This window comes from Chaetomium tenue (genome assembly GCF_020726465.1).
Source record: "Chaetomium tenue strain MPI-SDFR-AT-0079 chromosome Unknown F5144scaffold_5, whole genome shotgun sequence".
In the NCBI taxonomy this organism is placed as follows: Eukaryota; Fungi; Ascomycota; class Sordariomycetes; order Sordariales; family Chaetomiaceae; genus Chaetomium; species Chaetomium tenue.
Window position 1 is genome coordinate 2,048,184 of NW_027117333.1, and position 24,174 is coordinate 2,072,357.

Below are 24,174 nucleotides of genomic sequence, written 5' to 3' on the forward strand. Positions count from 1 at the left end.
GTCATGGCGTCTTCACCCAGCATTGAACCACTGACATAGGTAATAACATGAGTGGGTGCACGTGATCTGAAATTTCAGGCTTGGCATTCAACTCTCGATGGAGCCCCAGCCTGGACTGCGACTCTGTTCCAACTAGGTACGATACCGACGACTTCGAATAAACATCGACAAGTCCGATCCCCCCAAAACATCACAACTACGGATTGCCATTTGGAGCAGTTTAGCTGTCTCCCCAGAAATCCATCAACATGAAGCTAGTCAGGTAAGCCGCCATTCTACACCATGTTATCTTTTGCACAGCACCCAAGACACGGCACGCGCCTCAGCGGACCCGACGAACTCCCAAAGCAAAGAAAGCCAAACAGCGGATTCAATCCCATTCTCCCAATCCTGGCCTCACACATTCAATCCACCACCCACCCAACGACCCAAAGACCCCGAACTAACCACTCCCGTGCCCCCCCCACGCAGATTCCTCATGAAATGCGCCAACGAGACGGTCACGATCGAGCTCAAGAACGGCACCATCGTGCACGGCACCATCGCGTCCGTGTCGCCCCAGATGAACACGGCCCTGCGCAACGTCAAGATGACCCCGCGCGGCCAGGAGCCCATCCACCTCGAGACCCTCAACGTCCGCGGCAGCACCATCCGCTACTTCATCCTGCCCGACTCGCTGCCCCTCGACACCTTGTTGATTGACGACGCCCCCAAGCCCAAGAACAAGGCCCGCAAGGAGGCTGATCGCGGAACCGGGCGTGGTGGGCGCGGTGGGCGTGGTGGTGGACGCGGGATGGGGAGGGGGAGGGGGAGAGGCCGTGGGAGGGGTTTCTAAATAAGGCTGGTTGGTCTGGTCGACAATGCTGAGCTTGAGGCTGGAAGGGGAAAGTTGGGGGTTGTGGTGGCGCCTGATGGTCGTATGGGTGCGCCTCTCTTTCGATCTAGATGACTAGGCACCGGGCCGGCATGTGGATGGCAGGGCAGAGTCGAGGAAGAACCGAGTGGACGACGAATTTATCTACACTCCCAACGGGGATGGGTCCTGCCGTAGGCCTGGCTCGGAAGGGTGGGGAGGTTGGCCGGACAGCGCCGATCCAGTTCGGTTGAGACGGGGCTGTCTGTCTTGCTGGCCGCCGCGGGTTTAGGGGCGGCTCTCCATTGTATGGCGTTCTAGGACGGACTGAAAAATGCCACGGGGTTCTTGCTTGGTCTGGCATCTCGCGCACGTGTATGTAGCAAGCTGTGGGCTGTCTTACTCCACAAGAGGAGGAGCAGCAAATAATACCCATCAAACACCACCACACCTCCATGTGACTGAACTCTTACTTTTACTCCCGCCATATCCTCACAATCTGCAGCTTCTCCCACCCCGCCTGCTTCCCGCTCGTCCCAACAGTCTCCGCCTGCCACAACCCACCCTCCAGCCCCCGAATCCGCCCCTTGACCTCCTCCGGCTTATTCTGCGCGCACAGCAGCAGATACGCAACCCCCCGGCTCGACAACACCTCAGGTAACGCCTCAATCAGCCGGTCCGTAATCTCCATGCCATCCCTGCCGCCAGCGTACGACAGCGCTAGCAGCCGCGAATCCTCCTCGTACGCCGCCGCTGTTGTTGTCGTCGTCGTCGCCTGCCCCCCTCCTTCTCCTTCGCCTCCCTGCTGGTACATAGACGGCAGCTCCGGCGTCGGCACATACGGCGGGTTGAACACCAGCACGTCCACGCTGCCCGCCCGCACCGCCCCAACCAAATCCCCCTGCGCCGTGCCCAGGTGGTAGCCCGCTCCAGTCCCTAGCCCAGCCCCAACACCCTTCCCAACCCCCCTCTCAATCCCATCCCCAACCCCATCCCCACCCCCCTCTACCACCCCCGCCCCCGACGCTGCTTCTGCTCCCACCTCCAGAGGTAGCGCATCATCCCTCACAGCACGGCGCACAGTCTCACGGGTCGCCGCACACGCAAAGCGGTTGACGTCGATGCCGAGGGTGAGCACGTCGCGGCGCGAGAAGAGGGTGTGGGCGTGGGCGGTCAGGAAGGCGAGAACGACGCCAGAGCCGGGGCCGATTTCGAGGATGAGGGGGGTGGGACTCGGAGAAAGGGACGGGGTGGTGGTTGTGGGGGTTGGGGTGGGGGAGAGGGGGTTTGGAGTGGTGGTGATGGGGAAGCGGGTGGCGAGAAAGGCGGTTTCGGAGGGGGCGGAGAGTGTGTCGAGGAGGAGGAAGGAGTCTTCGGCTGGCTCGTAAACTCGGGCGTAGGGGACGTGGGAGGTTGAGGGGGTGGGGAGCATTTTGCTGTTTTCTTTTGAGGTTTGTTATTGATTGGCAGATTGTCTGCGCTGCTCGGGTGTTGGTGGGGTTGAGTTGAGTGGTGATGGCTTCACTTTTGACGGATTTGGTTGATGGAGGAGGGGGTTGAGTGAGGGATTACTTGCAGGCTAGAGGGAGAAAATCAAGTGGTGGGGCACGTGATAAGCAGTGGATGATAGAGGATGAAGTCTCCTATTCTACTTCAACCTGCAATTTCACAGTTCTGCTAAAAATAAAACCATGGAGGTTTAATTCGGTTTCCCTTTTGGGGGTAAGTGAGATCGTGATGCAAGTCAGTGAAGGCTCCTATCCATCAGCAGATGAACTTGCATGGTCGCCCCTTATTATACACTTCATCTAAGAATCAACACAAAGCACATATTGGAACTTAACCTCCTAGACGCAATAATAATGATATATTTTTCTCCAACCCATCTGCTCAACGACCGGTCACCGTCCCCACCCTCCAACCTTCCTCTCCCTCCCTCCCCCATGCCTCTTCCAACCCTCCCTTTCCAACCCCCTCACATAATACAACACGCAACATCACACCCCGGATCCGCCGCGTCCGGCCCCAACCCCCAGCGAAACCCATACCGAACCTTGGTAACCATCCGGACTAGATTCCGATCATAACCTTTCCCAAGGTCACTATTTCCCCATCAGCACCATTTCCACCCAACCTTCATAAACAAACCATGTCCTAATAAAAGATGCAAGTAGTAGTAATAAAAGAGAAACGTACCACTTAGGACACGGCTCCCCCTGCGCAACCAGCCTCGGCGGCAGCGGCCGGGCCTTACCATCGACAAACTGTGGGCAGGTGTCAAAGCCCATTCCGGGGTAGCAGGGTGTGGTGACGATGGCCCAGCGGTGGCCGCAGTGGAAGTCGCGGTAGTGGGTGACGAGGCACATTTTGAGTCCTCTCCTTTTTGGGTTGGTTGTTCCCTGGCATTGGTGTGGCCTGGCGATGTGTTCTGAGAGGTTTGAGCTGATTTTGGTCTTGATGGAAATGGGTAGAGTATCGTCAAGTTGTTTTTGCAGGAAGGCGCGAGGTTTGGAGGTGTGACAGGTGCCAAAGTTAGAGGAACACTTATCTCTAGCTGGTGCTGGTTGGGGACAGGTAGTCAAGTGCCCACCCACACTACCATGATCTGAAGTCAGCACTGCGATCACCCTTAAACCACCTGAAGGTAAAAACGACAATTCTTTGTTCTTCATATCACCAGATTCAAAAACACATGCCACGCTGCTGCTTCAAAACACCTCGCAATGCAAACCCCATAACTCACTCACCCACTCCCACTCACTCCTCATCAGCCTCCCGATTCAACTCCGCCAAAGACAACGACCTCCTCCGCCCAATCCCACCCACCCCCACCCCCGTCACACCGACACCCCCTCCCCCATCCGGGACACCCCCATCCACCACCTCCCCGTCCGACCCCTCCTCCACCGCCACATCATCACTCACACTCCCACTCCCACCCCCACCCCCACTCCCACTCGACGCAACCATCCCCTCCACCAACCTCTCCAACAGCCCCTCAATCCTCTCCATCCCCTCCTCCAACGCCTCCAGCCTCGAGGTGATATCACTAACTTCATCACTTTCGCTCAACACGCCGTGCAACTCCGCCCTCAGCCCCGGAAACGGCGCAATACTGTCCCTGCGCCCCACCATCCTCGGAGGACCACCCTGCAGTGGCCCCAGCCGCGGCCCCGGTCCCGGCGGCCGCGGCGCCGTCCCCTTGCCCTGTCCCTGCCCCTGCCCCAACCCGGGTTTAAACACCACCCCCGGCGACGGCTGCGGCGACGGCTGCGTCTGCGACCCCGGCGCACCCGGATGCCGCCCCCCTCCCCCACCAGCACCACCACCACCACCCCCAGTCCCCCACGCAAACTGCCGCCGAATAAGATGGCGCGTCATATCATCGTCCGCCGCAATCTCCGCCAGAACAGCATCCGGCAGGGGCACGTCAAAGACAGTGGCGATGTCGCCGTGGGCGGTGATGCGCCAGCGGTCCCAGAAGCGGCGGCGGATCTTGAGGGGCGGGTGGTAGAGGGAGGTGGTGGTGCTGCGGGCGAGGGAGGGGGCCGGGGAGAGGGCGGGCAGGAGGGAGGTGCTGAGGGGGAGGGGGAGGGAGCGGCGCTCGGTGAGGGCGATGAGCAGCAGGATGGGCAGGTTGATGAGGCGGACGGAGAGGACGTGGATTTTGTGGAACCAGCGCGGGGAGACGCAGAATTTGAGGGGCACGAGGAGGAGGATGGCGAGGATGTTGAAGGGGGGCGGGTAGGCGAAGATGGCGTCGCCTTTGACGCCCTCGAGTGTCATGACGGCGCGGCGGAACTGGATCTCGGCGGGCGCGTTGTTGACGATGTGCCCGAAGGTGGTGGAGAGCATGGAGACGAGGATGGTGAGGAAGAGCGTGTTGCCGAGGAAGGCAAAGGTCACCATGAGGGCGGGGCCGAGGATTTGGTGGAAGTCGGTCTGCGCGTGTTTGTTAGTTGGTGGGAAGTCGAAGGTGTAAATCATATTGGACTCACTGAACGCTGGATACCCGACCCGTCCAGCCCAAACCAGATGTAAATCATCCACTTGCTGATGGTCCTGTTGTATCTTAGCAAACGAGCACCTCACTCAATTGGAGGAATACCTACCCAGCGCCGAAATGGCCATTCCCCAGCCAAACTAGCGAGAGTAGAAAACCGAGGAAGCACCAGATGGCCAGAGCCGACAGCAGCGCAAAATCGGACATCATAGACCTAAGCGACAGGAACACCAGGTTGTCCGAGAGCAGATTAAACGCCAGGCGGGGAATCAGCACCGGGGCACCCATAGCCAGCACGTCGAGAGCCTGCTGCCCGGCTTCCGGCTTCCCAGCCCCCCAGCCGTAGACGCGGATGACAAGGTAGATCCAGTAAATGACGGCAAAGGTGACGTCGAGGAAGGACCAGAGGTTTTGGGCGTACACATCCCTGCATTGTCTTTTAGCCATCACGATCGTCACTCGTCGTTCAGCAGACTTACCATCCATGGCCCAGGAGCGTGGCAAACTGGTCCAGCACCCACCCAAAAGCGTAAAACGTAAAGCACATCTCGAGGGTGGTGATGCGCGTGCCGTCCCTCTCGCTCATGAAGGCGAGGTATAGGGCTAGCAGCACCACAAAGTGCATCATCTCGAGGAGGTTCCGCGTCCGGGGCACCACCAGGCGGTAGTGGTTGAGCAGCGGCGCCTCTCGGGGGTTGTATAGCGAGATGGGCCGCTGCTTGTACCGGTCGGGGATGATGTCCATGTAAGTCGAGGGGGTGTAAATCACCCTCCCTTCGTAGATGGCATCGACACTGTCACATCCCTCCACATTAGCACCATACCTTGCCTCAATTCCACCGCCAGCGGGAGAGAAAGACAAACTCACATCTTCTGACAACTGGTACTCGCCAAGAACACACGACTCTCACTCAGAATAGCCACCTCCAGGGCAGGCAGCGTCCTATGACGGGCACTCGACGCGCCAGCCTCAGCCCGGACCGACTCGGGCGCATTCTGAAACGGCTCAAACCCGGCAATCAGAATATGCGCCAGCACCAGCAGATTACGAGGCCCCTCATTATCCTCGTTGAAGCGGCGCAGGATGCGGGTGGCGATGAGCTCGCACAGCATGGCGCGGGTGAAGTTGACGTTCTGGCGGTTGCTGAGGTGGGCCTGCTCGCTGAGGAACTGGGCGCGGTTGACGAGCAGGGCGTAGACGATGGAGATGTCGTCCTGCTCGTACAGCTTGTCGACCAGGGGGCGGATCACCGACACGTTGAGCCGCACGTCGCGCAGCTGCTCCAGCGAGAGGTAGTCCTCCACCACCGAGATGATGTCGCGCCGGATCCGGTGGATCGTCGTGTACACGGGCAGGCTGCGCACGTGCGCCGAGTTGCCTGGGCTTCCGCCATCGTGGGCGTTGTTGTCGCTGTTGTTGTTGTTGTTGTGGCCGCCGGGGGTGGTGCCGTAGCTCTCGCAAGAGAAGACGTCGCCGTCGAGGTTGTGCGAGAAGGCGGCGCGCTGTGGGAGGAGGGGACGCCGTTCGGAGGGCTCTTGGATGCGGATGGCTTGGTGGCGGAAGCCGGTGGAGGTTGTCGGCGTGTTGGATGTTACACCACCGCGGCTGGAGCCCGTAGCTGGTGCGGGTGTGGTTGCTGGTCCAGAAGTAGGAGGATTGGTGTTATTACTGCTGCTGGGGACGGAAACAGGCCCTTGGTTGGCCGGTCCGTCACCCATGTCCTTTCCTCCGTGGCTGGCTAAAAGGGTGTTTTTGTTATTCCTTAATGTCTCCTGTTGCGTTTGTAAAGGTGGTGTGTGTGCGCGCGATGCGATGCGAGGCGAGTCTTGTCTTTGTGCTTGAATGGCTCAATTGAGGCCCTGTTGTGATACTGCAATTTTAAAGTTGATGATGGGAATGTCAATCTTCCCCTTTACAAATAAATTCCCTCCTTTACTCCTTGGGATGGTCAATGAGCCTCATGATATCATATTGTGTTTCGGGGTCAAAGTGCAACTGGGATAGGCTGGCTGTGATTGAAGTTAAAGATCCCTGCGACACATGAGATAACTCAGGCACTTGAGACGGGAGCAAGGGACGGAAGCTAAAAGGAGTTCGCTGTGCCCCACTCCTCCCGGTCTCAAAGAACAACGCCTTCCTTGATTTCGAGATGCAGCTTTAGAGTTTGAATTGGCAATACCGTACCAAGTATACAGTAATTCCCTCTTTGCCTAAGCACCCTCACACCCCATGGCCCAAAAAATACCCGTCCTACAAGTGTTCTTTGCAACTCACCAACGCGGACAAAAACAAACCTGTTTTGATTTCAATGGGCTTGATATGGTTATCGCCGCAAAGTGGGAGACGGAGGCCTCCATTTGATATCACGACCCCAAATTCGGACGCCACATGGGTCTCGGTGATTGTGCATGAGGAGGGGTTGGCCGAGAACGGGTTGCTTGGCAATTATTGATCTTGCTTCCCTTTTGAACCTGCAGCAAAGCCTCCCCATGCAGCAGCAGCCTAGACCCCCGCATACAATTCATGTAGACTTCCCATGCTCCTACTCTCCTCATATGTAATTCGATACCTTGCCTGGCCCCTGACCAGGACTATGGCCATGGCATTGCTGAACAAAGTAGACCAACTGACCAAATCGACCACCAGGAAGCTAGAACGCAGCCAAGTCAAAGCGAGACTAAGGGGTTATATTGGCACAGAGGTGTGTATGGACACTGGTACAAAGGGAATCTCGCATCTCAGCTCTATCCGAGTAACCGTCTATTGAGCCTTGGAAGAAACGATCCCTGCATCGCGTTAGCCATACTGCCCCTCCGCGCATAGCTCAGGAAACCTACTCTCGACATCCGCCACGCTCTGCTGCAGAATCTGCTGCAGCACCTTGGGGTTCTCCAACTCCTTCTGCACCTTGGCAATGATGCTCTGGGCGAGCTCCTTCTGCTGGCGCTGCTTGACCTGGCTCTCGTAGCGCACCCACGAGTCCAGCACGTTCTTGGCCTCGGCAGCCAGCGCCGTGCGCTGCTCGAGCTCGTAGGCCTCGGCCTCCAACTTGGCGGTTTCCTAGCAACACTGTCAGCGGCAAGGGTCGGAAAACCGGATCCCAGCAAAAAATAGGTGGCCCACCTTGGACACCTGGAACAGGGTCTTGGTCACGTCAATGACGCCCGACATCTGCTTGACGTCCTCGATGCGCGTCTTGACGGCCTGGGTGTGGTCGGCACGGGCGGCGTTGAGGATGTTCTTGATCTTCTCGTTCTGTCCCTCAGCCCACTCGCGGTACATGGGGCCACCGAACTTGATGAGGGCAGTCCAGACGCTGAGCAGGCAGACGGCGACGACGGTCTCCTCGTTCATGACGTAGTACTCGTTGCTGAGGGCGTAGATGGAGGCACCGGCGGCCGACGACAGGATGGCCGTCTTGGAAAGCAGGCTGTTGCCGGGCATGGCGTCGAGGATCGACTGGGCCTTGGTCTTGGGGTCGGTCGTCGGCACATTCGAGCTGTGGCGGGCCGTGACGAGGGACGAGACGGCAGGGAGGGCGCGCGGAGCCACGGTCGGTCGCAGGCGGGCGGCCCCTTCATAGCATAGCAGTCAGCTTTCCGTCGGCACAACTCAATTGGGCGCACACAGTCCGGTCATGTACTCACCGACAGCACTTCTCGCCAAGCGGGACGCCATTGTGAAAAGGGTGGGATATCGATTGCGGGACGGCTTGACGTCGTTGTCGGAGCTTGCTGCTGCTGCCAAGTGCGAATTGAGGTTTTAACGGAATGCCTTGACCCGGCTCTTTGCCGTGGATATGTCACGTGGCACAGCGGCTGACCTGGATAACCAGCTAACTTATCGATTACTTCTCAAGAACTCCATGCTTGGCATCTATCAATTTTCGAATTAGATCTGCCCCACTTAATTTTTGCTGGACCCGAGTTGCAGGACGAAGCCCAGAAACCGAAAACTGAAGATCGAAGGACCACCCAGCACAATCGCGAGCGGTAATACCTTTCGATTTGATCAAACATGCCGGCCGCTGTGGGGGATACCGCAGCCAAAACTGCGGGCAAGCGGAAGCGCCAGGAGAACGGGGATTTGACCAAGAAGAGGAGGAAATCTGCGGGCGGCGACGACAGCGACAACCTTCAGGCCACCATCGAGAGGCTCGAAACCGAAATCCAAGAGTCAAAGAAGCACTACAACAACATCGCGACTCTTATCGAACTTGCGCAGAAAGCCGACCAAGACTCAAAAGCTTCCTTGGCCGCCTCGGAGGCGCTGTGTCGCATCTTCATACGGCTTTTGGCCGCGGGCAACTTGGTTAAGAGGAAGGATGTGTCGGAAAAGGATGCTACCGTAACAGGCTGGCTCAGGGACCGCTTGGCCGACTACAGGGGAGCTCTCTTGGCCATGTTCCGGAGCAAGAAACTGGCGTCGAACGCCCTGATGCTGGCCATGGCCCTTCTCAAAGCGGAAGCCCAACACCTCGGCGACCGGGCGGAAGCAGTGTTCCCCCGGTATTTCTTCTCGGATATCGTCGCTGGCCTTCTCGAATCCCCTGTTGAGCAGCTACTGGAAGAATTTTCGGAGAAGTTCGTCGATGAGTACCACGATATCCGTTTCTACACCTTCGAGGCCATCAAGTAAGTCATCTTGCCCTTGTCATCCGGCCTCAACAATATGCTGACAATGAATAGGACCTACCTGACAGAGAGAGAGAACGCCGTGGACGAAGACATCCGGAACACGGTGTTCGAGATGCTAATCAGCATGGAGGACGTACCCGAATCGAACGACGATCTGGAGGAGTTCTACATCGAGCCGCCCCAGAAGAAGAAGCACCCATTGCGCTCTTTGTCGCAGCACAAGAAACAGGCCCAAGAGGCATGGTTGGCACTCATGCATCTTGGCCTGAGCAAGGAGCAAAGGAAGAAGGTCCTGGAGGCCATGGCCACGTCCATCGCCCCCTGGTTCACCCAGCCCGAGCTCCTCATGGATTTCCTGACCGACTGCTACAACTCGGGTGGCTCCATCTCACTTCTCGCTCTATCAGGAGTATTCTATCTGATACAGGAGCGCAATCTTGATTACCCAGAGTTCTTCACCAAGCTCTACTCATTACTCGACGCCGATATCCTCCACTCCAAGCACCGCTCACGCTTTTTGCGCTTGCTTGACACCTTCCTTGGGTCCTCCCATTTGCCCGCAGTGATGGTGGCTAGCTTCATCAAACGGTTGGCCCGTCTGGCACTCAATGCGCCGCCGAGTGCTATCGTGGTCATCGTGCCATGGTTCTATAACCTCTTCAAGAAGCACCCTCTCACCACCTTTATGATGCACCGTGTGCCTCGTAGCAAGGAAGAGAAGGATCTGTTGGAGACCGAAGGTCTGGATGACCCTTTCTTGCCAGACGAGAGAGACCCGATGGAAACGCATGCCATCGACAGTTGTCTGTGGGAGATTGTGCAGCTGCAGTCTCACTATCACCCCAACGTCGCCACGATCGCCAAAATCATATCTGAACAGTTCACCAAGCAGGCGTATAGCCTCGAGGACTTCTTGGACCACTCTTATGGCAGTGTAAGTGCTCCGCAGTTGGGAAACGGATGAAGCAAGCTAACAGGCGGCAACGTAGCTCCTCGAGGCCGAAATAAGCAAGGAAGTCAAGAAGCCACCAGTCGTCGAATACATGATTCCCAAGAGAATATTCAACAAAGCTGATGGGGCTTCAGGGGAGACGGACAGCTTGCTCGCCAGCTTGTGGGACTTTGGCTCGGCATAAGGTTTTCTCCATCTCCTCTACCTGGTCTCTCCCGATCGGAAGCCATACGGCCTCCTATTTTTCTCCCCGACACCTCGTAACGTCGTGCAACCCTCGAAAGATACACCGTCTGGCACGTGCTGTCGTCGCACAACCATGTCTCGAAAACCGGTCATGCAGGCAGGTATACACTGCATGTCCGTTTGAGGGCGGAGCGTTGAGGACAGTGTTCCGGCCCGTCGACACCAACCGGACGGCTCCTTCCGACGGTACACGCTGCTTATTGCGGCATTGGAACATGGATAGCGCGGCCCCTAAGCACGGCAAGCTCTGGAGTTACTCATGGCTGCTACAAGTGAGGGGTAGCGTGCCCCTCGGGTGAAGCACCCGGTGACATGGATGAGCTTCCGGACCTCTGCCGGGTGATCGCTCACGCCTCACTTTTTATGGGAGGCAGATTCGTGGGACGGTGGCACGAGGTGCTCTCCAACCCCTCTTTTGTGCACCCCGGAGCCGCAGCACGACTCCTGACCGGGACGAGCAGCCCACCTCGCCATTACGCCGGGTGGTTTCACGACAGCGCCCACAGATCTAGGGTTGAGGTTACCCCTATTATATACCGGTCGGCCTCCGTGACCATCAAAGTGATATGTCATTCCACGATGCTGCTCCCCTTAGTTTAGGCCGCGCAACCAAATAATACATTGTGCTACGGCCTTGCGCCTTGGTGTTCCGTCTCTACTTCACTTTTACGTTCCTTGCCGTTGACTTCATCCCCAGGTCTCAGCCGGATGCGCTGAGCCTGGCTCGGATGCACCTCGAAGCGCCAGGATCCTGCTTGCATGTGCATGGCGTTGCTTACTCCGCCAATCGAGCAGAGCCTCACAACGTCTGTGAGGATTTGTGTGTTTACCAACAGTCACAATCATAACCAATTGTTGCATGCGTCTTCTTTTTGGAGGGCGGCAGGGAAACCAGCCCGCGCTCGTCCCCAAGCAAGCCTCATCACCACCATCGCCATCCGGCCACCCCCCTTTAGGTGCAATAGACATCCCCGATCAGTACGCGCGGTGGCTCATCGATCAGCATAATCAGCACCGTTTCTCGCAAGAACCACTCCCCCAACTCCAAATCAGCGTGAACTCCAAATCGCTGCGCCATCACCCATCCCGCAAGATCCCCCCGTGGTCCCCGTGATCCCCGTGCTGCCCCTTCCTCCACCTATCAGTTCTCTCTGATTCCCCAAACCATCCCCGAGATGAGAATCTTTCACGGAGTCTTGGGCCATTCACATCTGCTCTCCCACCCTACCCACCCACACCCTCAGCCTCACTCGCTCACAAACCCTCACCCCGCCTCACTTGACCTACGCGTCCCGACAATCATCCCGCTCACCCATAACACCGGAAAGAGAAAGAGAGTAGGCCCCCTTTCCGCGGAACGAGCACCCCTCCCCCGCACCCTACACATACACACAGCCAGGTACACACAGCCAGACAGGTACATCCAGCCATGTACACACACACAACCATGTACCTCCTCCCTCCACACACATCTAGGCACAGGCACAGACAAACAAAACAGGCAGACAAGACCCGAGATGAAAGGACCATCGGGCACCAACCCCATCCCATCTCCGATCTCACATCTCTCCTCTCCAACTCGTCGACGCCCAACTAGCGGTCAAGAAAAACAATCAAGAATAATTAACTAACAAGGATCCCCACCTCGGGGGGCGTTTCACCCAGAGCCGCAAGGCAGGCAAGGTACATAGAGCAATGACTGACAAGGGCAAGGTTGAAGGACATGGTAAATAGGCCCATGAAACGCTGCACGATTGATTGATCGGTGGGATGGGGGATGGGACCCCGGGAACCTTCCACGCGAGCGGAGGGCACAGCGCCACAGCTTTGTAATAAGGCGCAGCTCTGCCTGTAGCTTACAGACTGACGGTTCCTTTTGCAACGGACGGGCGGTATGGAAGAGGCGCAGGGAGGTTGGTTTACTGTCATTGCTATTCTTCTATGGCTCCCTTTGCTTGTCATGGGTGTTTCTCACCACATCTAGCCGCCTTGGCCGAGCAAAGTAGAAAAAATGGGAAAAGCCGAGAATGGTACGCCCACTGCGTCCGAAAGTAGGTCTTGGATAGCAAGCAGCAGGGCATGTACATACGACGATAGGCAAATGCAATGACCGGCAGTGTCTCACAGAGACACCCCCCGCCCCCACCGCTAGCTCGCCCACAGCCCACGAGGGAGCGAGGGAGCGAGGGGAGACAAAAGGGGGAAACCGGAAACCCACCGCCCTCTATTCACCGACTTCCCATCGGGGTCCAACCTACCTGCCGCAGCCCCCACTCCGACCCCACCCCGCCTCCGTCTAGTGCACGTCCCGTTCGGTCTCCGGTGCCCGTATCGGCCTTCTTGGCCCGGCCGGACCGCGGCAGGCTCCTCCCCCGCATCATCTCAGGAGTGCAGGTTGGTTCAGTTCAGCTCAGCAAGCCGGACCGCGCAGAAATTGGAAAAATTGCGTAGGGCGGTGAGGAAATCCGTCTGCACGCGTGCCTGCCCGCCTGTCTGCCTGCTCGGCGACTAACCCGCGTCCGCCTACTTCCGTGCCGCCGCGCCTTTCCGTCCGAAGTCGCCACCGCCCCCCGTATCTAGCCCGCGTCGTCCGGAGCTCCCGTGGTAGGTCGGTCGGAAAGGAGGGGGTCCCGCGCTCAGTTTGTCTCACTGGTTACGTCGACGGGGACATCATACCCCACGATCCAAGACCGACGATCTGACTCATCCGTTCCAGCCGCTTTGCCCACCCACGTCCCCGAAACCCCCCGGATGAGGTCGACAGTCCGATCCCGCCGGTACAGATTCGGTCATAGTGTCGCCTAGTGCGGTTTGCCGATCCGGTCTGGGTAGGGTGTGCAAAACTCAAATCCAAACCCACCCCGGCCGAGGCAAGGGACAAGGGCAAGCAAGGGATCGGGAAAGGAAGGGAAGGGAAAAGAGGAAAAAAAAGTCAAAAAAGTCAGAAGCAAGATCCACATGGGCTCAAACCGATCCTCGGGATTGCTTGGCCCCAGGGGTGTAAAACGCCGCCGGGCGCCCGGGTCGGTGCTGCGGTTCCGAAACTTCTTCACCGCTACTCCCCGATCCACGGCGCGCGATATCAAAGCAGCATGGGTTGGGGTTTCCAGATTTCCGAATTGCCAAAAAGGTGGTTACCTGGGCCAAAACGGAGAGGATATTGATCCAAACGGGCGGTGACTGGACGAAAAATGGAGAAAAAATCTAAGTATATCGCATCGTATCGCCACAGCCCGGATAATGTTGTTGTTGGTGTGTCCCGCAGGCGACTGCGCCTTCTCCAGACTAACGACACCATGGCTGGCCAGGCGTCTTGCTCACTCCAAACAAACAAACGACGGACAATCGCATGACGGCCAGCCGGATCTGGATCTTGGAAGTCAGAAAGGCAAGACGGCTGCTTTCACCGCGTCAGCGGCGACGGGGTCTGCAAGACGCCTCTCGGGCTGCGCTCCACTGCGCTGCACTGCACTGCATGTTGCACGTTGAATAGCTGCAGCTTGCCGCCAAGCAGTGCGGATATGGTCTCGCGCGCGGCCCCATAACCTCGTTCGAGCTGCATGTTTTTCCTGCAGGCTGCAGGAATCGCGAGACCAACGACCCATACTTCCGGATCGAGGAGCCAAACCCAGTCTCGTGAGCCTGTTCTGGCCCAGCCGAGCAAAAATCGTCGGGGAGACCGCGTCATGGACTTCTGTTTTGCGGTTCACCGCCTGAGATAATTTCCCGATGGTCTGGCTTGGTATGATCAACTCGCCGTTTCCTTCGTGAGCATCCCGTGTAGTCGCGATTTCGCGACGGGGACTGGTGGAACTTGGAAGATAAGGTGATAATGATCCTCACCGCTCTCAGGAGCTCATACGCATGGTGTTGCGACGTCAGTGTCAAGGAAGAGTGCCTCAACTGGTTGGATGGACCTGTAGGAAGTTGGACTAGGAAGTCGGACTTGCCGGAAGAGTTCCTAGCATTATGGTATCCTGTGAAACAATCAATGGGCTCTCAAGAAAGTGGGCATGCTCAAACCCAGATGGAGAAACACCGGGAGAGCAGTTGCTCCTGAAGACTCCCGAATGGTATTGAAATCACGACCGTGAGTATGAGTCAGTCGTGTTGCAAAAATGAGCGGACCTCGGGAGGTTTGTGGGACCGCCTGACACGACGTCTTTGCCCCAGAAATAGGTAACAAATAGGAATATTTCCCAGCGGGGCCCCTGACAAAGGCACCAGGTTTGCACTCGCCATCCTGCAGCGAGCATGTGGGCATGCTGAAGGAGTCTCAAAGACGGAACGGTATTGGCAGAACCGTGCCGTTGGGCAGGAAACTAACACTTGGTTCGACCCTAGTTGCGCCCCTCGAGATCGAATCCGACCAGATCCTGGGCCACAAAGTTGGGCCTTGATCGCTGGGGCGTCAAGTCTCCGGTATTGCATGCATGCAGACGATGTCTGACGGGCCGGGAGTGGAAGAGGGACCAGAGGCGGTTTTGAAGCTCGAGACTGGAACCAACAAATATTGCATCCGCAGACAGGACACAGGTCGATCGATGCACATGCAGTCGTTTAAGATTCTCGGCAAAGACAGTTTCCCAGAGCGCCGGAACCGCGGCTTTCACGCGTGGGTGAGTCACTCTGATTCGGGGAGCTCAGGAACATCGAGACGGTTAGCTGTGTCATGGCGGATGGGCTGTCTCGGGGCAGTGATTGGCGGGAGGTCGCACTCCCGGGTCGCTGGAACGGGTTTCGCAGACGGTTTCGCAGTCAGCCTAGTTTGGCACTTTTCTCTGTGTAGCGCTGCTCGTTCTGGATCAGAGCACGAAAGCAGGCCACTTTGAGGCAAGGAACATCTCCACCGGCAAAATGAGGAACTCATCCGGGATGCCGGTCATGGAGTGAGTAACGTTTCGGATCACGCCTCTTCTTCAGGCCTAGCAGGTGGGATGTCCATGGCGGCTAGGGCGGGAGTAGCTGGCCCGGGGATTCCCCAAGAGTGCCCTGGCCAAGCTGATCGGGAGCGAGGTCGTGCTTTCAGGGTCACATCTCCAGTAAAGTAAGGTGAATTGTCGCCGGCACCATTGGGCGTGAGGCTCGCCGTCCAGAGGAAGTCGTAAACAGCTGACCATCGACAGGCAGGCGAAACCGGGAGTGGGGCTTGCAGTGCCCCTGGCGACTACTGAAGTGGTAGTGATGTTTGGGACCGGCTCGCGATCCGGACAGGACGCGTTCCTTTCGCGTGCCCGGAGAACCAGAAACACACCGACTCTTGTTGTTGGGTATTGGGTATGGACGAAGGGACGCGGGGCTTTGTTTGGGTCGACATGGCGCGGGCCTCGAATATGCGGCCATGCGCACACCGGGTCTGGGCAGGCGCCGCGAGTGGCCAGGCGGCGTGTTGAGCAGCTGCAAGCGCTCCGTTCTCCGTCCAGTGGGCGTGCCGACAAACGAAAGAGAGCTCGAGTTGAGGGACAGAAGTGGAGTTGCTGAACCATCAACGCGCTGCACCCAGCCACCGCATTTTTTGCATTGGTGCGTGGGCGCGAACCGTTTTCTGTTTCCTGTCAGATTTTTGGCTCAAACGGGATGGAAGCGCAGTGGTCGAAAATAGGAAAGCCGCGATGGATTCAAAACAATCCATGAATGGCATAGCATGGATGGATGGATGCACGAGACAGTGAGAGGGAGAGTGAGAGACAGAGGCTGTGGTTTCAGGCAGGAGCCATAGGAACCTGCAAAAAATGTTTGACGCTGTGTTGCGGCGTGGTTGAGGTGTTGGAACTGGGATTCTGGGGAAGGGGAAGGAAGGACCGCCTCACTTTGCCCAGTCAGATGACATGGAACTTCTCGAACGTGGGTTGGGAAGCACTGAAGCAGCATGCAGTTCTGTGGTGTAGCATTATCACGTGACTTTAATTAGTTGCCGTTTTGCAAAGCTGCCTGTTTGCCCAGGCTTGCCAGGGAAGGAGCTGCCAAAACGTTACCGGCGGTCTCAGGTGGGGACGAATTCCCCGTTCCCACTTCACCGTCACATCCACTTCCTCACAACGCAACGCTGAGAATGATTGGAACGCGGATGGAAGCACGGCTTTGCCGCAAGGACCCGCGGGTCTTCCGTTCCGCCCGATAGTCCAATCTCGAAACAGAACCTGGTGGTGAGTCGCTGACAAACGGATATTGCAGCAGTTCCAGGTTTGCCGTTGATGCCGTTGTTGCCGTTGCAGCTGCCGTTGAAGCCGCTGCTGGTGATGTGATCGAACTGGTCAGTCAGTGGTTCAGTGGCCTTTTTTGCACGGTTTACGGTGATGACGAGAACCCGTTCGCAGTATGAGAGGTACGGATGGATCAATTGTCTAGCATCGCATCATCACAGCGGGCAGCGCACCACTTAGCCGACCCAAAACTAATGATGGCGTTTTTCTGCCCCGCGGACCTCGGCTTTCAGCCCTCAACACCACCACCACGCCATCGAGGGGTCATGCTCCCCCCACAGAATCAGGAGTCGTATTTACTAAAACAAAACGAGCCAAACTCAATTGTGATCCCTTTCAGCGCCTCGGGGTCTCTCAAATCGGCTCATCACAACAATATCACCCCACTCACCGCAGTTGCTGCGCAATGGGATCCTCGTTGTGTCGGATAGTGGCTGAATCTAGGTTGACATCCATGGCTTCCTTGATGGTTCGCCCGGAAACCGAAACGGGGATCCTCCTCACGGGGGTCGAGTCCGCTGCTGCTCGCTGCTCACGAGGCTCGAACGAACCCTAGCAAGCTCGCCCCTTTGGGTGTGGGAGCAGCTGCGAGAGCTGCGAGTCCCGCGGCAGGCGACTGGCCCGGGGCGTGCCTTTGGGTAGCGATGCCCCCCAAGGTCCATTTCTGCCCAACCTGCCGCGGGGCGGTCATTCACAACCACTCCTTCTGTCAGCCCAATCATGAGAGCAGCAACATTCAGCAGCCCTCGTCCTGTGCTCGCCGTTCGTCGCACCCACCCCTGCCCGGTACCCAGCGATCTTGTTCCTCCCCCAAACGCGGACTCAAGCCTCTCTGGGCCTTGCCCGCCGCTATTCGGTACTTCGGCTACGCCCCCCCGTCTCTCCATCCCACCTGGGTTGGCACGGTTGGCACGGTTGGTTGGGCCACTCCGCAACGGCAGCTAAACATTCACAGGCCCGGCGGACGATCACTGATTCGATCTCGGATGCTACCGTCTTTGCGCGTCCAAGACCTCTCGCTCTGAGCAAGTCGACCAGCGTGACAGCCCGCGGCAACACCATGATGGTTCCTATTGGAAATCACTGTGGCCCGATCGCCATCTCTCGAGCCTGGGCCGGCTGTCGTTGGTGCTACCGTTCACGTACCGGCTCAGTCACGGGAGGTCTCTCTTCGAAACGGAGGCCGTGAGCAGGCCGCGCAAGACGTTGTGTTCCGTTGCGGGAACGCTTTCTCACGGCAGTTTGGATCTCAGATCCAATCCCAGCATGCGCCTCGCCTTTTGCTGGGGGTCCACTACCGTATCCCTCTTCGTTTAGGGACGCCCCAGCTCTTGCTTGTTGTTGTGCTTGTCCGACGGCTCTCTGTTTTGCTCTGCTCGGATGCCCAGAAAAAGTACGAATAACTCTGAGACCACCATCCCTCACCCCTGGTCTCTCAGATCGGATGTCCCTTGGTTACACCCCCCATGCCAAGCGCGAAACTCCACCCCTCCCGCTCCGAAAGAGTCTGGCGATCCACAAGGTTCCGCCCAGACCAGGTCCTCCGCAACATCCACTCCATGTACCACTGGCCGCAGTCCCAAGATCCCCCCTCCTTGCGATTGGGCGACCCTCGGATGTCGCTCCCTGCTTCGCGAGGGTCTTGCAGAGTCGGCCTGACCAAGGTCAGAGTACAAAACATAGAAAGAGGACCATCATCCCGTCTGCCCCCCATCCATCCACAATCAGACAGTCATTGACAGAAGCAGCATTGAGACTGCTTGGCCGAACAAGAGTTCTTCCCTCTTTTCAACACACGAGGTGCTTCACGGTTTATCGTTGAAGCTCACCCAAGCCAACCCCTCTTCTCTCACCTCCGGTCTCACCACCCACCACCACCAGTCCCCCCCACCAATTCCGGGTTCTGGTCTGAATACCCCTCTCCTTCCAGAAGACGACAGCTTTGTGCGACTTCCACCACCACCACAGAGTGTAGGTGACATCTCCCTTTGCTCTACTGTTAAAAACCCTGCCCCTGCCTCCCGCTCTCCCCTCCCTCCCGCACCCGCCCTACTTCCCCCACCAAACTCTCAACCCACTTTTTATCCTTCATGTCATCGACGGCTCTACACTCAGTGAGTGCTAGATTTCACCGCCATCAACACATTCAGGAAGATCCTACACCCAGGACTCAGATCTGAAGGGTATGCATGCACTCAGCTTGTGTGGCGGCTTTTGCCCCCCCTCCAGCTCCCACAGCTCCCGGCTCTCACATCCCCTGCATCTTACCCTTACCCCCCCGGTCATTCCCAAAATAAAAGCCCTCACCGCTTCGTTCACCTCGCAACCACTAACACACATAACAGGATCTGCCCGCACATTTTCCCGCCCCTCTAACGGGAAATCAGCCTTTTTCACCCCTCACACACACACACACATATAACCATCATGGGTTCATTTCAAATGCCGTCCTATTACAGGACCCCTTTGACTGTCGACACCACACACGCTCAGAAGTTCTTTGAGGAGGAGGACGCGAGCATACTCGACGATAACATCCTTGACCACAGCGGGCTCGACTCGGGCTTGGAGATGTCGCCGCCGATGGTGGAGAGCAGGAGGGATTCGTTTGGCGTCACCCCATCCATCTTCTCACCAAAGACGGAGGACTGGCAGTCAGTCGAGATGCAGTCGGTGCCCTCGAACAACCCCTTCTTCGACCAGCAGAGCAACAACCCCTTCCTGCGGATGGACCAGAGCCAGCAAGCGGCTTACCAAAGCCACACTACCTGGCCCATGACCAGCTCCGGCTCCGCGACTCCCCAGCTGCAGCCCTTTGACGGCCTTCCGGTGGAGTATGACCAGAGCAACCTTGCCATGTTCCACAGGCCCGCCAACATGCAGACTCCCACCCCCTTCGCCGCTCCTGCCAACCCCGTCGCCATGTTCCAGCAGCTCGGGCATGCCGCTCCCCAGTCGATCCCGACTTCTCCCCAGAAGGATGCTTGGATGGCTCAGGATCTCAAGGCCCAGGCCATGAAGAGGACCCGCCCCGCCAGCCCCCTGATCCGGTCTCACAACGACCTCCGCAGGGGTGACGGCATCCGCAAGAAGAACGCTCGCTTCGACATCCCCGCCGAGCGCAACCTCAGCAACATCGACCACCTGATCTCCCAATCCACCGACGAGCAGGAGATCAAGGAGCTTAAGCAACAGAAGCGTCTCCTTCGCAACAGGCAGGCAGCGTAAGTCCACACTCATCTCGCATGATTTAAAACTAGGGGGGAACCCGCGCTAACCATGACCAGCCTCGACTCGAGACAGCGCAAGAAGCAGCACACTGAGCGGCTTGAGGATGAGAAGAAGCACTTCACCGAGCTCATCGGGGGCTTGGAAGACACCATCGCCAAGATGGAGAGAGAGATGCAGAAGCTGTCCATGGACAAGCAGAACTACGAGTCGTACATCAACGAGCTCGAGCAGAAGCAGGAGGACATGATCAGCAGGCACACTATCGAGACGGGCGAGCTGCGCAAGAAGATCTCCGTGCTGACCAACGAAGTGCACTCCATGGGCCGTGCCGCCACTACCGCACCGGGTTTCCCCGGCGCTTTTGCCGAGATGGATGGCATCACCATGGACTGCTCCTGGGATAACATGCCAATGTTTGGCGACTTTCCCATGGAGCAGGGCACTCCCGAGGTCAAGCAGGAGATGCAGATTGTGCAAGCAGCCAAGAAGTCCGAGGTGTCCCTGTCGACGTCCGACTCCGAGAAGCCCGCCCAGCAAGGCGGTCTCCTCTTCATGCTGTTCCTTGTCGGCGCTTTTGTTCTCTCGAGCCGATCCTCGACCCCCAGCATCCCGCGCGTGTCCGAGGATGTCCGGGCCGCTTCCGCGACCCTACTCGAGAACGTGCTCAAGGATGCCGGCGTGTCGCAGGTCGCCTCCGGTCTCCAAGCCCTGGCTCCGCAGCCCTCGGGCACCACCTGGGCCCAGGCGTCGCAGCCGTCCCTGTCCATGGCCGCGCCGATGGTCGACAACGTCGCCCCGTCGGTGCTGGGCGAGATGGCGGATGCCCTGACGCAGCCCACCGAGCAACAGACCAACGAGCAGATCTTCTCCTTGTCGGCCGCGCAATATAATGACCTCACCTCGCAAGATTTCCTCCAGGCTGCCACGCCGGCCGAAAGGTCGACGAGCCAAGGGAGACGCAATCTTGCTGAGGCGCTGGCCACCATGCGCAGCTCGACCAAGCAGTCGTCTGCTGCCGAGGTCTACACTCGGTCGCTGCTCTGGGACCAGATCCCGGGCGACGTCGTTCGGACCTTTGCCAGGATGGTTGCGGAGAGTAACAACGCCGCCGCCGGCTCTGCCGAGGACCGGGCCTAAATGCCTTTTGACGAACTTAACGACTTTTATGACCAGACCATACACTTACTACGACCATGATCTATGATCCATGATCAATGAGCGCGAGCATGAAACCCCCGACGACACGAAACAGCATGAACAGGAGGAGGCATGCAACAGCACTTCGAGCGATTCTTTCCGGTTTTTGTCCTTATTTTTTCCTCAGCGACTGTTTTCGATTTTCCTTCTTGGACAACGTACACTTGATCCGCTCCCGCGACCATCATCATCATCACACAGACATCGGCAGCTCACGCACCGGAAGTTTGTTGCTTCTTACGGCACCTGTACCACCACGCAGGAGTCGTCCGCCACTTTTCATCTCAGTTTGATTGTCTTTTTCCCTCGTCTTTTCCTACTTAGGTTTTTCGAAATTTAGCAAGCGAGCATTGGCTTTTTGTTTTGATCTTGGTGCTTTTTATCTGGCGGCGCATTTCCTCAACTCTTAATCTCTTGTGATTATTTCCGGTTTTTCTCTCTCCTACTCGTTTGGCGCTGGGCATGGGAAATGGGATAGGGTTCTGGGCAAAGCTTTGGCTGCGGAGGTCGGCGGATTGGGAGCGAGCGACGGCGAAATTTGGCGGTTATCGGATTTTTGCGCTGTTTTGTTTTGGAAGAACGATTTTGGACTGGCGACGGCGACGGACCACACAACCTTCGCATCGCCACTTTCTCCTCTCCTCTGTACTGCGCTGAGAGGCCTGGTCAAAGTCTCGTCTCGCTCGGGAGCGGAGAAATCTCTGCCGACACATAGACAGACGCCGGCCACACCTCATCAGCCTGGACACTGGGGCTTGGAAAGGGATTTTACAACATCGTCATGCAGTCTGCGACACCTCGCGGGGAGGAAGAGCCCAGCTTGGTAGACCAGTTGCGACACACCCACAAGTCTGACGACATCCCCTTTCCTTTGTGGAACTTCAACACCATCACACTCATTCAACAAAACTCTTCGATTCAGGGGGGGGGCTGCCGCCATCAAACGGACAACCAGCCCTCCTTTTGGGAGGATATCTCGCGGGTAAGGATGGATGAGCTGCGACATCGCCAACAGAGGCGCGATCTCACAGACGGCCAACCCACACCGGGAGGGAACTCCGACCATTTCAAACCAGACCATCGCCAGCCACACATTCGGCTGAGCAACGGATGGCAATTTTCAACAACCAACCAACAACACCACAACCCCCATACGGGGCTAGGTGGAAGGGGAACTCGAAACCCAAGCAGGGGGGCTTGGAACAGCCTCTTATCCTGCTCACGACACTCATTACAGACGGACTTTTTGTTTTTCATTTTCTATTCTTTCCCGTCGAAAGATCTTTGTAGCTAGGCAGCACAGAACCAGGTGTGGTGAAAAAATTTGGAAACTTTTTTAGTGGGAGAACCTCTTACCTCGCCCTCGCATGAACCCGTGAAACCGAATGGAACTTGTGACTGGCGCATGCATGCTGTACCCGGTATGTCTGTGACGACGATAACTGATGTGATTTCGATTGATACCTTGTGCTGCTGGGCGGCCAGGCATCAACCCCCCCCCCCCCCCCCCCCCCCTCTCCCAGGCTCCCTCCCTCCCTCCCCACCACAGCACCAGCAACAGCGGCCGCTGCACGTCGGGAGCAGCCATCAACAATGAGTATGTAAGTCCGTTCGTGCAGGGTAAGCACTTGGACGGACTGGGAAGTGAGACAGGCCGCTCACCCGCAAGGTGACATATCTATCCCACCGCACCGCACCGTATCCCTCGCCTTCAGCCCCCATGTCTCCCCCTCCCCGCAATACGACCACCAAAGGAATGTAAAGTATGCGTGAGTGTGTGTGAGTGTGTGCGAGGATGTGAGAGAGTGCTAGGGCGGTGCATGACTACCCAACCCCGACCGGCTCTGGAATGGAGGGGAGGCTGATGGTGAGTTGGCCCGCCAGATTGGGTGAGCAGCCCTGCCGTCTTGGGGGGAGGTACGGCAGTTGTGTCATTGGAAGAGGGCGGGGGAGGATAATACGATTTGGTGGGGGATGGATGGTCGTGCCGGTTCCGTGGTGCGGGTGACCGGGCTGTAGCTACATGTATGTACGTACACCAGCCTCGTTCTTCTGACCTGGTTGGGTTTGTTACGGTATATTGTCATGGACAAAGGCATCTGATATGGTATAGGACTTGCACATTTGGTAGGGAGATACGGGGGATGGATGCCAGTGGTGGTGGGAAAAGTGCGCATTTGCGCGAGAGTGTTGAGGTTAGCCTTCTTCTTGGAGAAATGCAGTCCCTCCGCCATTGAGCACATCATACCTACCCCATCTGGCACATGTCCTGCATGCCAACTCAGCGCTCACGGGAGCAGGACCGTCACCACCACCACCACCACCACCACCACCACTGCCTACCACACCCTCTGTCTCGCTTTCACATCTAATGGGCTCGGATATGTGTAGCCTGAAACTCGACAAACCCGAGATCTTGGATCCGAACTTCGGCACGACACCCTCAGTCAGCTATGACTCGCCATTCACTCCCTACTTTCCATTCCCTGATTGCTGCCGTGACTTCTAATAACAGCGTTGACGACACCATAACAGGTATTAAACATAACGACACACACCACACCGCAGGCGATCCCAGACACCAGAATCCGGGGCATGGTGACACGGCAGGTAACAAACAGAACACGGGACTGAACTCGCCAATTTACCCGGGCGTGGGTGAGGCGGCGCGGATAAGGTCGGCAGGGTACTGCATTCCCGGGCTAGAGCGTGCATCATGTAGGGCGATTGGGCATCGAGAAGTGCATGTTGGGTTGGGGTTGTTGGAGAAGGGAGCTAGGGGAGGCTGAAGGGGGTTTAGGGGGGTTCAAGGGGGCGGAGGGATGGGCGGTTTTGATGCAGGTTTGGATGT

At 57.4% G+C, this 24,174-nt stretch overlaps 6 protein-coding genes across 6 annotated transcripts; 3 read left to right on the plus strand and 3 right to left on the minus strand.

Moving 5' to 3' along the window:
* Positions 1-118: 118 nt before the first annotated feature.
* On the plus strand, positions 119-945 carry F5144DRAFT_577551 (uncharacterized protein). The gene is made up of 2 exons (XM_066789210.1): positions 119-262; positions 472-945. Exons 1-2 carry the CDS (start codon positions 249-251, stop codon positions 833-835), a joined length of 378 nt encoding a protein of 125 aa, XP_066641394.1. The 5' UTR covers positions 119-248; the 3' UTR covers positions 836-945.
* Positions 946-1,328: 383 nt separating this feature from the next.
* Positions 1,329-2,285, minus strand: F5144DRAFT_594114 (methyltransferase domain-containing protein; the record flags this gene model as incomplete). Its single annotated transcript, XM_066790541.1, has 2 exons — positions 1,329-1,808; positions 1,863-2,285. The coding sequence occupies 2 exons, from the start codon at positions 2,283-2,285 to the stop codon at positions 1,329-1,331; spliced, it is 903 nt and encodes a 300-aa protein (XP_066641395.1).
* Positions 2,286-2,966: 681 nt separating this feature from the next.
* F5144DRAFT_549382 (uncharacterized protein) lies at positions 2,967-8,535 on the minus strand (the record flags this gene model as incomplete). Its single annotated transcript, XM_066787574.1, has 13 exons — positions 2,967-3,007; positions 3,108-3,413; position 3,448; positions 3,779-4,795; positions 4,852-4,915; positions 4,966-5,283; positions 5,336-5,650; positions 5,725-6,595; positions 7,132-7,151; positions 7,489-7,507; positions 7,695-7,917; positions 7,981-8,432; positions 8,505-8,535. 13 exons carry the CDS (start codon positions 8,533-8,535, stop codon positions 2,967-2,969), a joined length of 3,678 nt encoding a protein of 1,225 aa, XP_066641396.1.
* Positions 8,536-8,747: 212 nt separating this feature from the next.
* On the plus strand, positions 8,748-10,817 carry F5144DRAFT_291399 (CBF/Mak21 family-domain-containing protein). Its single transcript, XM_066783819.1, has 3 exons — positions 8,748-9,491; positions 9,546-10,428; positions 10,484-10,817. Exons 1-3 carry the CDS (start codon positions 8,875-8,877, stop codon positions 10,628-10,630), a joined length of 1,647 nt encoding a protein of 548 aa, XP_066641397.1. The 5' UTR covers positions 8,748-8,874; the 3' UTR covers positions 10,631-10,817.
* An 8,505-nt stretch (positions 10,818-19,322) lies between these two features.
* Positions 19,323-21,263, plus strand: F5144DRAFT_549384 (uncharacterized protein; the record flags this gene model as incomplete). The annotated part of the gene is made up of 2 exons (XM_066787575.1): positions 19,323-20,119; positions 20,183-21,263. The coding sequence occupies 2 exons, from the start codon at positions 19,323-19,325 to the stop codon at positions 21,261-21,263; spliced, it is 1,878 nt and encodes a 625-aa protein (XP_066641398.1).
* Positions 21,264-22,839: 1,576 nt separating this feature from the next.
* F5144DRAFT_577567 (uncharacterized protein) lies at positions 22,840-23,720 on the minus strand. The gene has a single exon (XM_066789211.1). It carries the CDS (start codon positions 23,567-23,569, stop codon positions 23,255-23,257), a length of 315 nt encoding a protein of 104 aa, XP_066641399.1. The 5' UTR covers positions 23,570-23,720; the 3' UTR covers positions 22,840-23,254.
* Positions 23,721-24,174: the final 454 nt, after the last annotated feature.